This window comes from Gadus morhua, chromosome 5 (assembly GCF_902167405.1).
Source record: "Gadus morhua chromosome 5, gadMor3.0, whole genome shotgun sequence".
Classification (NCBI taxonomy): Eukaryota; Metazoa; Chordata; class Actinopteri; order Gadiformes; family Gadidae; genus Gadus; species Gadus morhua.
Genome location: NC_044052.1, coordinates 21671492 through 21683644, shown reverse-complemented (window position 1 = coordinate 21683644; position 12153 = coordinate 21671492). Strand labels below are relative to the sequence as shown.

Sequence of the window (12153 nt, the reverse complement as noted above, 5' to 3'; positions counted from 1 at the left end):
ACAGGCCCGCTGTTGTTTCCTGGAAGAGGGGATTCCTCGTATTCTCTCCACCGCCCGAGGTGAGGCAAGCGGCCATGATAGAAAGATCAGTTTCCACGACAACGGTGTGGCAGTTGGCCCAGCCCCCCCCTTCCCCTCCCCCCTCCCCCCCCCCCCTCCCCTTCCACGTCCCGGCTCAGGAAACAATGATGTTCCAGAGCCGGGGGTCCGTGTCTGGTTTCACCGCTCACCTACGGGGGCCGGCTCTTATCGGAATGTCTTCAGGAAATCAGGAGGATGTAAAACACCGGAAAGTTTGATTTCCTGTTTCAAAATAAGAGCGGGATACGTAAAAGTGTGTTTGTGTGTGGTCTGAGCCGGGCAGGCGGACTGCGGTGATTATGAAGCAGTCTTCAAACTGAAGACTTTGGGATGCTATTCCACTGGTACAGGTTTTAACCACTTCATACCACTTTCACAGGGAATATCTGAAGTAGGAATTTGATTAAATAAAAGCTGTCTTGGTTGTTATTGTTAATAAACGACACATTTAGTCAGATTTCCCTTAAACCTTATCACAGGACTTAAATCAATCCAAGTCAATTGTGTTTGTATAACAGTCATCACAGTTCCCGGCACAAAGGGCAAAAGGCCATGTGTTTATGACCTCCCCTAACCCTAGCCACCCCAAAGGGCAAGAAGAAAAAAAACACTTCACAAACAAGGAAGAGATCCTGATCAGCAACCGCGAGGTGACTCCTCCCTCCTGGTTGATAAGGTCGCGTACGCACCACCATTGACTTAAACAACAGTAATACAAGCAAACATTTTAAAACATATTTCAGAATGTATTGTCTTATGTTGCTGGGCTTGCTCGACAGCGGGCTAAGCTACGTGCTGAGCTCGAGCTACCGTGATGCTGAGCCCTGGTCCGGCTCTCTCTCTCTGCAGCTGTTTCTAGGGCGCCCCGCAGCTCCTCCAATATTGATCGCATGCTTTGATTGTTCTGTGCCTCACTTGTAAGCGGCGTGGATGAAAGCGTAATCTGCTGAATGATTCAATGTGGAGCTCCAGCCTCTGCTCACTCAGTGTGACTGGGGGCCCCTTGTGGGGTGTGCAAGGGGCCCCTATCTATCACAGTTCTGGCCCATTATCTCCACACTGGGCTGGCTCTGTAGTCCTTCTATCCAGTAAAGGGCTGCTGGGAGATGTACTTGATGCTCGCTGTGGTTGTAGTCTCTTGTGATATGAACTCAGCCTGGCCGACGCAGCCTTTAATAACCTTGTTTGTTTTCTTTCTTCCAGCTCTTCAGAGAAGTTAGAATAATGAAGATCCTGAATCATCCAAATATAGGTAAGAACCGTGTTGATGTATAATGTTTAAACACTCACTTGAGTGATAAAGTCCTGCACACATTATCCCTCACTTTAGAGATACAGTCCTAAATGTGTTAACAATCGCTATAGAGATACAGTACTGCACACATTAACACCCTCTATAGAGATACAGTACTGCTCACATTAACACCCTCTATAGAGATACAGTATTGCTCACATTAACACTCACTTTATAGCTACAGATTTGTTTAACTCTGTTGTTGAACAGATTTGAGGGACTTCCTTCTAGAAGTCTCTCTGCAGTGCGTCTGGGGTTCCCTGATAGTCTGTGACACACACACACACACACACACACACACACACACACACACACACACACACACACACACACACACACACACACACACACACACACACACACACACACACACACACACACCTGGAAACATCGTGACTTCCTGTGAACACATGATTGTGCTCCACGGCTCTGAGACTCGTCGTGTGGGAGCCGGCGGTGTCTCTCGTCCTCTACCTTCTCCTGCTGCTCGGGGCCTATATTTAGTTGTGTACCGTTTTCAGTACACTCATCAGCAGACCCTCCTGTGTCCTCATACACAGGGCTGGGGCTCTAGAGGAGGAGAGGAGGAGAGGAAGCCTTTTAAAACGCTTGGCTGCATAACCTTTAGTGGCAATTAAACGGTTCATTACGTAACTCTCCCTCTCTCTGTGTCTCTTTCTGTCTTGTCTGTCTGTCTGTCTGTCTGTAGTCAAGCTGTTTGAGGTGATCGAGACGGACAGGACCCTCTACCTAATCATGGAGTACGCCAGCGGAGGTGAGGATCCACACACACACACACACACACACACACACACACACACACACACACACACACACACACACACACACACACACACACACACACACACACACACACACACACACACACACACACACACACCATCCTGACCTGTGTTGTTATGGGCCCCTCTAATGAACAGTCAACAGGGTTACTAGCCCGGGTTGGTAGCCGACTAGTTCAGCCACAGACTAGTTACTGATTGGCTCTCCAGGTGTTTGGGGGGCAGCATTGGGCAGTCGGTACATTTTGTGTTTTATGCGTGCATATCTCTCTCCTCTCCCAGGTGAGGTGTTCGACTACCTTGTTGCACATGGAAGGATGAAAGAAAAAGAGGCCAGGGCTAAATTTAGACAGGTAACAGCCCCCCCTCCTCCCCCTCTACCTCCCCCTCTTCCTCACCCCCTCTGCAGTTTTCTGGGCTGACCACTCTCCCCTTCCTGGTGTCTCCTTGGTACCTGGATCCGTCTCCCCCTCTCTCCCTGTCCTCCTTCTCCTCCCTCCCTCTCTCTCTCCCCCCCCCCCCCCCCCGACCCCAGGTAGTTGAGCTGTTCTTTCGCACACAGCCTTTTCTACTTTCTGTTCTCCGATCAAACGTCCAATCAGATCCCATTGTAACCGGAGAACCCTCTTGTGTGTGTTGTCACACGTTAAACTATACTTCACCCTAATGCTTCCTAATCAAACCCTGTGTGTGTGTGTGTGTGTGTGTGTGTGTGTGTGTGTGTGTGTGTGTGTGTGTGTGTGTGTGTGTGTGTGTGTGTGTGTGTGTGTGTGTGTGTGTGTGTGTGTTACAGATAGTTTCAGCCGTGCAGTACTGCCACCAGAAGCACATTGTCCACAGAGACCTCAAGGTGAGTCACTGCTGTGTGTATCGCTGTGTGCGATATGGGTTTCAACGTGCATGTGTTACTGTGTGGTGCTTATATAAGTGTGTCCATCCGGTAGTGTTGTTGTCGAAGGTGTGTGTGTGAGAGAGACCCCCCCCCCCCCCCCCCCCCTTCAGGACCACCAATAATTCATGAGCCCATGTCCAGGGAACCATGTGTTGTCGTATGCATTTATTAGTGTGTGTGTGTGTGTGTGTGTGTGTGTGTGTGTGTGTGTGTGTGTGTGTGTGAGAATTGGAACACCCAGTTAAACTTTAACCAGTCCACCAACTCCTGCTTCTGGGTCACCTGTTTCCATAGCGACGCGTCACCTGTTTCCATAGCGATGTTTTCTGGCGTGTAGTAAATGCAGGTCTTTAATAATGGGCTGGGGAACAGGGTAGGGAGTTGGGTGGTGGTACTGAACTGGTACCTTACTGGTACTGAACTGGTACCTGACTGGTACCTAGCTGGTACTGGACTAGTATTTGACTGGTATGGGACTAGTACTTGACTAGTACTGGACTAGTACCTGACTGGTACTGGACTAGTACTTGACTGGTACTGGATTAAAATTTGACTAGTACAGGACTAGTACCTGGATGGGAATTGACTGGTAACTGGCTGGTACCTGACTGGTACCTGGCTGGTACCTGGCTGGTACCTGACTGGTACCTGACTGGTACTGAGCTGGGACTGGACCAGTACCTGACTCATGTGAGTGCGAGTGTGAGAGGCTGCGTTGGTGTCGCGGCTCGGACCCGACCCCCTCAGTAAGAGCGGTTCCTCTCGGTTCCTCAGGCGGAGAACCTGCTCCTGGACGCCGACATGAACATCAAGATCGCCGACTTCGGCTTCAGCAACGAGTTCACGACGGGCAACAAGCTGGACACCTTCTGCGGCTCCCCGCCCTACGCCGCGCCGGAGCTCTTCCAGGGCAAGAAGTACGACGGGCCCGAGGTGGACGTCTGGAGCCTGGGGGTCATCCTCTACACGCTGGTCAGCGGGTCGCTGCCCTTCGACGGGCAGAACCTCAAGGTGGGTGGGGGTGGGGGGGAGAGACCGTGTGTGTGTGTGTGTGTGTGTGTGTGTGTGTGTGTGTGAGACCTGGTTTGTGTGTGTGTGACCTGGTTTGTGTGTGTGAGACCTGGTGTGTGTGTGTGACGTGTGTATGTGTGAGACCTGGTGTGTGTGTGTGACGTGTGTATGTGTGAGACCTGGTGTGTGTGTGTGAGACCTGGTGTGTGTGTGTGTGTGAGACCTGGTGTTTGTGTGTGTGTGTGTGTGTGTGTGAGGGACCGTGTGTGTGTGTGTGAGAGCTTGTTTGTGTGTCAACATGTATCATGTTGTGCGTTGTCACCATGGCTGTCTGAACGACTCTTGACCACGTACTGTAACTAAGTTTATGTGGAACAACACATTTCACTTCCCTCCCATAAAGCGTCGGACTATTCCTCCTTCCCCGAGTTCCCCGCTCATATAACCGGCGTTATTCATTATTCAAGTCAAGTAACTTTATTATTCCGTTTGTATGGTCCAAGGTCACGGTTAGCTAGGAAGTAGAGCGGGTTCACTTGTAAGCCGAAGGTTGCTAGTTCGATCCCCGGCTCCTAGCGGAGTGCCGATGCGTCCCTGAGCGAGACGCCCTCACCCTGACTGCTCCCGACGAGCCGGCTGTCGCCCTGCGTGGTTGACTCCTCCGTCGCTGTGTCGATACGTGTTTTAAGTCGCTTTGGATAAAAAGTTTCTAAGCTGAATGCCCTAAATGTAACGGTCGCGGTTCATTCAGACGTGTGAGACAGCATAGAGGGCCACTCACAGCGTCCATGTTAACGCAGTCCGCTGGACGTCTCCTACCCTGCATCCTTCTAGTAATAGGTAGGGGTATAGTGCGTTGCCCGGCTGTAAGGCGCTGCCGTCCGTCTGTACGGCCCCCCCCCCACTGTGGGGCCCCTTTAAACGGAGCAGACAGCGAGGGCCGCGCGCCAGAAGGTCCCGTCCTTGAAACCTGAGAACGGCCCTGATTATGTAACACCTGGGATAATGCAGTCCTGTGTTCCTGGAGCGCTGGGATTCTCCCCGGGACACACGGACACACGGCCCCTGGACACGCAGACAACCTCCACCCTAACCTGGTTAAGGGGGTGACCGTGGAAACGCCTTAACCTGGTTAAGGGGCTGACCGCTGAAAGGCCTTTGCCCGCTGTCACTTCCCCAGCTTCCACTCACTCCTTGGAGTGAGATACCCTGCGTTAATGGGATGTTAACTCAGTTATACGCATGTTAATTCTTGCGTAAGTGGGCTTGAGATTCAGATTCAACTTTATTGTCATTGTGCAGAGACAACGAAATGTGGTCCACCACATTAGTGTTAACTCAGTAATGCGCATTTTAATACTTACTAGGGGTGCAAGGGATCACAAAACTCACGGTTCGGAGCGCGTCACGGTTTTAGAGTCACGGGTCGGATCATTTTCGGTTCAACAACAACAATAAAGATAACAAGACCAATGTGAATTTAAATAAATTCTTCAAATGTGTAAAAACAAAAATAAAGTGACAAATTTGGCTTCCTTAAAGCATGGTCAATATTTAAAAAAATTGCAATCTGAGGCATTATTCCTTCTTCTTTTTAACATGGATATTAAATAATCCCTGATTCTGATTTACAATTCAGGATTTCTGCATTGCCTGGGGAGAGTTTAGAGTCTACACTCTCCCCAGGCAATGCAGACATCCTCATCTTCTTGTTTTTTTCATCAAGTATGTTAGCGACATACAGTTTCTGTCGTGTTTTATTTGGCATTTTGTAAAACCATCGATTTCGGTTGGAAGACGGCACCACTAATACTTACATTAGTGGGATGTCAACGCAGTAGCTGAACCCGGTTCCTGTAACGCTGTGGTTCTACTCTCGGTTCCTCTAACGCTGTGCTGTGGCTCTCCGTCCCCCCTACAGGAGCTGCGGGAGCGGGTTCTGAGGGGGAAGTACCGCATCCCGTTCTACATGTCCACGGACTGCGAGAACCTCCTGAAGCGCTTCCTGGTGCTGAACCCGTCCAAGAGGGGCACGCTGGAGGTGAGGGAGGACGCCGACAATGTAAATATCTCTTTTTTTATTAACCCTCCTCTTCGTCATCGCCATCCTCCTCCTCATCGACCCCCCCCACCCACCGGCATGCGGTCCGTCCCGGAGCAGCACCTCCTCCTCCTCCTCCTCCTCCACGACATCACCATGACATCATCACGCGGCGGCTCCGCCCCCTCCCTGGGGGAGACCCCGCCCCCCCACGGCACTCTGGGTTCCTGACGTAGCGGCCGTGAATAGTGCATGAGGGGGTCGGTTCCTCTGAGCCGCGGCGCTGTCGTCGGCCGGTCGGGACTCTGCACTTAGGGTTCTGCGTCAGTGATTCTGAGAACCAACGTGTGTGTGTGTGTGTGTGTGTGCGTGTGCGTGTGCGTGCGTGCGTGCGTGAACCTCCGCCGTGGGTCTAAAGAACCGGAGAGAAGAGCTGGACGGCCTCTGGATGAAGGAGTAGAACCCAGACGTCGGTGGAGACAAAGGAGGAGGATCCTCCTGAGAGACGTCCTCCACACAAACAGAACCCCCACCTGGTGGAGGTTCTGTCTGTGTGGGGGACGTCTCTCAGGAGGATCTGATGGCCCGACGCACGACACAGGGTCCACAGAGTCAATGTCTCAAAAGAGTCACAGAGAAATGGCACTGGTTAGGCTGGAAGTTTCTACCTTTTTGATCAATGGTGTCCACGGCCTACCTGTCGGCCTCTCGCCCGAGACGCCCCCTCTCTCCTACATGCTCCTCATCAGAGTATGAGTCCGTGATGTCTCTGGATCCAGGGAAGGCTTCGGATGGAAGAGTCTACCTCGGGGCTGAATGGTCGGGAGCATACACTAATCATGTTCTAGAGGAACAGGATGTTTTTTCTTGCTAGGGTCTTCTGAGAAGGGCTCAGAGGATGAGAAGTTCTAAGAAGAGAGGCACAAATTCAGCGTATAATATAATTTGTGTCTGTGTGTGTGTGTGTGTGTGTGTGTGTGTGTGTGTGCCAGTGTGTGTGTGTGTGTCTGTTTGCCAGAGTTATGGGAGTGTATGTGTGTGAGTTAGTGCAATATATCCCCAGCACTGGACAGAACGCCTCTGATTGTAGCTTGAAGACGACCTGAAGTGACTCAATGCTTGTGAAGTAAATGATGCGCAGTTGCTGTGCTACTAGCACAAAGCTATGCTACAAGCTCGGGGAAGCTAGCATTGCTCCCATGCTACACCGCTAGCAACAGTTGGCAATGTCACACATTCTGTCTGTTGTGCTTTCATTTGTGTATACTGGTATATTTATACCAGTACACACAAATGTGTGTACTGGTATATTGTGTGTGTGTGTACTGAATTATAGATGCTTTTCTGTGTGCGCGTGTGTGAACTATATATGGATGGTCTGATGTTTGTTACGCAATGCGACCGGATGAAACTGGTCTCGAGTGGAAACCAGGAAGTCTGTTCGCTGTCTATCTTGCGCGGTTTCCTGGCTGTGTTCCTCGCCACAGGAAGTGGTCTGGGAGCTTTGTGATTGGCTGTTAGTAGGCCTGTAAATCTTCCAGTGTCTCATGATTCAACGCGTGCAGAGGATGAAGTTGTTTTTTAATGATGGGACATCGACTGATTGCAAACGATGTAAACACACAGAGGCCACACAAAAACATGAGGACTTTGAGGTCCGTCGTGAAGCGTTTGATTGGCTGTTCGTGTTCTGATGAGGTCATGTGATCTCCGTCCCCTCCAGCAAATCATGAAGGACCGCTGGATCAACGCGGGCTTCGACGAGGACCACCTGAAGCCCTTCCTGGAGCCCGAGATGGATATCACCGACCAGAAGAGGATAGGTGGGTGACGGGTCACGTGATCACGCCGTCACATGACCTCAGGGTCATCTCCGCTCTTTCTCTTACTCTCTCTCTTTCTCTTTCTCTCTATCTCTTTCTCTCTCTCTTATTCTCTCTCTCTCTCTTTCTCTTTCTCTTATTCTCTCTCTATCTCTTTCTCTCTCTTATTCTCTCTCTTATTCTCTCTCTCTTATTCTCTTTCTCTCTCTCTTATTCTCTCTCTTTCTCTCTCTATCTCTTCTCCTCCTCTTTCTGAACACTTCTTGAATGTTTTCATTTGAATGGATCCTCCGTTGATGTTCGTCTTTATGTTTTAGTTTTGATTTGATGACTATAGAAGTTATCATAGAAGTGTCTTCGCTAACCTTGAAAAGCGCTTTATAAATCAAGTGTATTATTGTAAACATCAGCACTCAGGCTTAGTCCGGCCACACGTCACGTGACTTGACAATGTAAGGAAGTTAAATTACCCTAACACAACACTGTCACATGACCATAAAGCAGGACCTTAAACCACCCCAATATAAAGTCACATGACCACAGCAGAACCTTAAACCACCCCAATAGAAAGTCACCTGACCTGACATTTAGGAAGTCGAACCAGCCACCATAGATATAGTCACATGATCACATTGTTATGAACCTTAATAAACCCTCAAACAAAGTCACATGACCGTGCCCACTAAGTACATTTCAAAACAAAGTCCCATGACCCCACAATGAGTACATTTGATCCCTCACGAAAAAGGTTACAATAGTTAACATCTTCGTTAATGCAGTAATGAGAATGAACTACCAGTTAATTAACCGTTAACTGAGGCTGGGGTAATGGACTACTAAAGGTGTCCGTGTAAATGTTAGCTGAGATGTTAATTGATACATTATATAATAAGTTATGGCTCTGCCTAACCCTATTAAATAAAGTATAAATGAATACCTTTTAAGTTAACATGGACCCATTAGTAAATGCCAACTAGAATACTAATTAACCGGCATTCATTCTTAGTTTGTCGCTAGTGAAGGTCTTATTACTGCGTTCACGGATGTCTATGAATGGTTAATTAGTGTAACAAGGACGTTTTTGAAACCCATTCCGGGACCCGTTCCGGGATTTGGGGGTCCGGTTCGTCGCCCAGAGGGGAGTGGGGGTCCACAGGTCCCGGGACCCCCGTGGTCTGGGGGGGGGGTCTGGGGGTCCACAGAGCAGCAGAACTATGAGGTCTGGTTAAGGAGGCCTGGTTAAGCCTCAGAACCTAGTGATGAGGAGGAGGGCGACGGAGAGGGAGAGGGCTGAGGGGGGGAGGGGGGGGAGACCGAGGGGGCGGGATGGAGGAGGAGGAGAGGGAGAGGAGGAGGGGAGAGGAGGGGAGAGGGGAGGAGGAGGAGGAGGAGGAGGGAGGAGAGGAGGAGGAGACGACGAGGAGGAGGAGGGGAGAGGAGGAGAGGATGGGATAGGAGAGGAGGAGAGGAGGAGAGAGGAGAGGAGGAGGAGGAGAGCAGAGCAGAGCGAGAGAGGAGAAGAGAGGAGGAGAGAGGAGAGCAGGAGGAGGAGGAGAGGAGAGGAGCAGAGCGGTGGAGTGGGGGTCTAGGTGCTGTGTTATTTACTGTCCTCAGGGGGAGTGGATTACATAACAGCAGCTGGTTGGCTGGGTCCCTGTTGGAGCCCCCAGCCCCCACCCACAGAGAGGGGGGGGGATAATTGGAAACCCAGAGCACGTACCGTACAAGGGATCTCTCTCTCTCTCTGTCTCTGTCTCTGTCTCTGTCTCTCTCTCTCTCTGCCTCTCTCTCTGCCTCTCTCTCACTCTGTGTCTCTGTCTCTGTCCCTGTATCTGCTCTCTCCCTTTCTCTCTCTAATCCCCCCTTTCTCCTCTCTCTGGTTGTCTCTGTTTCTATGTACTCTCTTCCTCTTTCACTCCCTCTCTCTCCCCCTCTCTCTACTTCCCCCGTCTCTACTTTCTCTCTCTCTCTCTACTTTCTCTTTATCTACTTTCCCACTCTCTCTCTACTTTCTCTCTCTTTACTTCCCCTCCCTCTACTTTCCCTCTTTCTCTACGTTCCCACTCTCTCTCTACTCTCTCTACTTTCTCTATCTCTACTTTCTCTCTCTCTCTACTTTCTCTCTCTCTCTACTTTCTCTCTCCACCTCATTGCTTATTGCTTCCCTCCATCTCTCGGCCTCATTTCTCTGCGTCATCTGTTTTTACGTCTGTCTGTCTGTCTGTCTATCTCTCTCTGCCTCCCTCCTGTTGGGTGGTGTACATCAGGACTAACAGTCCATTTTGTCACGGGTGGTGCAGCCCAGGTGCAGCAGTAAATATTGGGTGCTGATCACCAGGTGCAGCGGTACATGTTGTGAAGGGTGGTGTGTATATATGTTGAGATGGAGCATGTGCAGCCGGAGCAGAGTGGTTCTGCTTTCTGAGTCATCCTTAAAAGAGCTGCTCTCTACAGACTCCATCACCACCACGACAGCACCAGACAACCCCCTGACACCATTCCCTCACTCCACTCTACTCCTTCCCTCAGCTTGTTGTCCTCTCCTCCTCCTCCTCCTCTTCCTCTATTCTCCTCCTTCTTCTTGTGTTCTCCTCTTCCTCTTCCCCTCTGCTCTTCCTCTATGTAGGAGGCTTCCTCTAAATAACTCTGCCGTCGTTACATCACACTGTGTTCACAACATTGCTTCACTGCGAGAGACGAGCTCTGTGCCTCTGTGTCTCTCTCTCCCTTTCTCTCTCTCCCACTTTCTCTATTTCTCTGTCTCTCCCACTGTCTCTCTCTCTCCCACTCTCTCTCTCTCTCCCACTCTCTCACTGTCTATCTCTCACTGTCTGTTTCTTTGTGTGTGTGTGTGTGTGTGTGTGTGTGTGTGTGTGTGTGTGTGTGTGTGTGTGTGTGTGTGTGTGTGTGTGTGTGTGTGTGTGTGTGTGTGTGCTTCATGTCCACATGACTAATACGCGGACCCCTTAGCATCGGTCCACTCTGTAGACCGGTTCAGTCTGGCCTCAGATCAGAGAACGGTACAACCAGTACCCCCTCCAGTAGCACCAGTACCCCTTCCAGTAGCACCAGTACCGTGGTCAGTACTGTTGGTCTGTTATTCTCTCTCCACTCCGCAGCGAGGCGGTGGAGCCTGCGAGAGAGAGAGAGAGAGAGAGAGAGAGAGAGAGAGAGAGAGAGAGAGAGAGAGAGAGAGAGAGAGAGAGAGAGAGAGAGAGAGAGAGAGAGAGAGAGAGAGAGAGAGAGAGAGAGAGAGAGAGAGAGAGAGAGAGAGAGAGAGAGAGAGAGAGAGAGAGAGAGAGAGAGAGAGAGAGAGGTAATCTTGATGATTATCATACTGTTCAGAGTGTGTGATGGCAGAAGGTACGCTGGACACCCTGTTCCCGTGAACAGGGTGTCCAGCCCCAGCCGGGCAGACCCAGTTAGCCCCCTGCGGTGAGAGCCCTCCTGCGTCTGCTACGAGCAGATGTGAAGCACGGAGATGAATGTTTGATGATTATGGGATGGAGCTGCACGCTGCTCTCAACGTGAGGGAGGCTTGGGGGGGGGGGGGGGGGGGGGGTACTACATGAGGGGAGGGGTCTAAACTAGAGGGGGAGGGGTCAGTGGGCTAGGGGAGGGGTTAAAAGGTGTGTGTGTGTGTGTGTGTGTGTGTGTGTGTGTGTGTGTGTGTGTGTGTTGCAGTGTAGTCGTGTGTTGGGGCAGAATAAGTGTGTGTGTGTGTGTGAACCACACTGGGACTTATAGTGCTAGAGAGTGTGTGTGCGTAGGGTGGTGTGAGATACTGTGGTTATTTTTAGTCTCTTGATAAAAGTGGCTACTTAACTGATATGTTATTGTGTACGTGGTTCGGTCTACCGTAATGTATCGTATAGACAAGCACAGTTACAGTCCGCTGGAATGTATCGAGACACACACAGTGGTGTGGGTGTTTGTTCATCATAATGGGACTGCTAATGTGAATTGTTGGTTGACTCAAGGACTGTTCAGTCAGAAAATGAATAATACAATAAGTTCAGTTAGCTGGCAAGCTACTCAGTCAGTTAGCTGGTGGGCTACCAAGACTGTTAGTCATTTAGCTACCCTGTCTGTTTGCTAGTTAGCTACCTTGTCGTCAGTGTGCTGGTTAGCTACATGTTGGCTCAAGTAAATGAAAATAAGTCCTGGCAGAAAGGCTCTGAGATTATCTTTTGAGATTTGATTTGAGT

The 12153-nt window shown here is 50.3% G+C and overlaps 1 protein-coding gene across 10 annotated transcripts in view; it reads left to right on the top strand.

Annotated features, from left to right (window-relative positions):
• mark3a (MAP/microtubule affinity-regulating kinase 3a) overlaps positions 1–12153 on the top strand; it is a 36322-nt gene that overhangs the window by 9838 nt on the left and 14331 nt on the right. For 6 of the 10 annotated variants that reach the window (XM_030356073.1, XM_030356077.1, XM_030356072.1 and 3 more), the window contains exons 4-10: positions 1285–1333; positions 2085–2150; positions 2461–2531; positions 2972–3028; positions 3845–4081; positions 6003–6143; positions 7846–7945. In XM_030356073.1, coding sequence (XP_030211933.1) covers positions 1285–1333; positions 2085–2150; positions 2461–2531; positions 2972–3028; positions 3845–4081; positions 6003–6143; positions 7846–7945 — 721 coding nt within the window. The remainder of the gene's footprint in view (positions 1–1284; positions 1334–2084; positions 2151–2460; positions 2532–2971; positions 3029–3844; positions 4082–6002; positions 6144–7845; positions 7946–12153) is intronic. The other 4 variants (XM_030356080.1, XM_030356081.1, XM_030356075.1 and 1 more) reach the window with 1 other exon arrangement.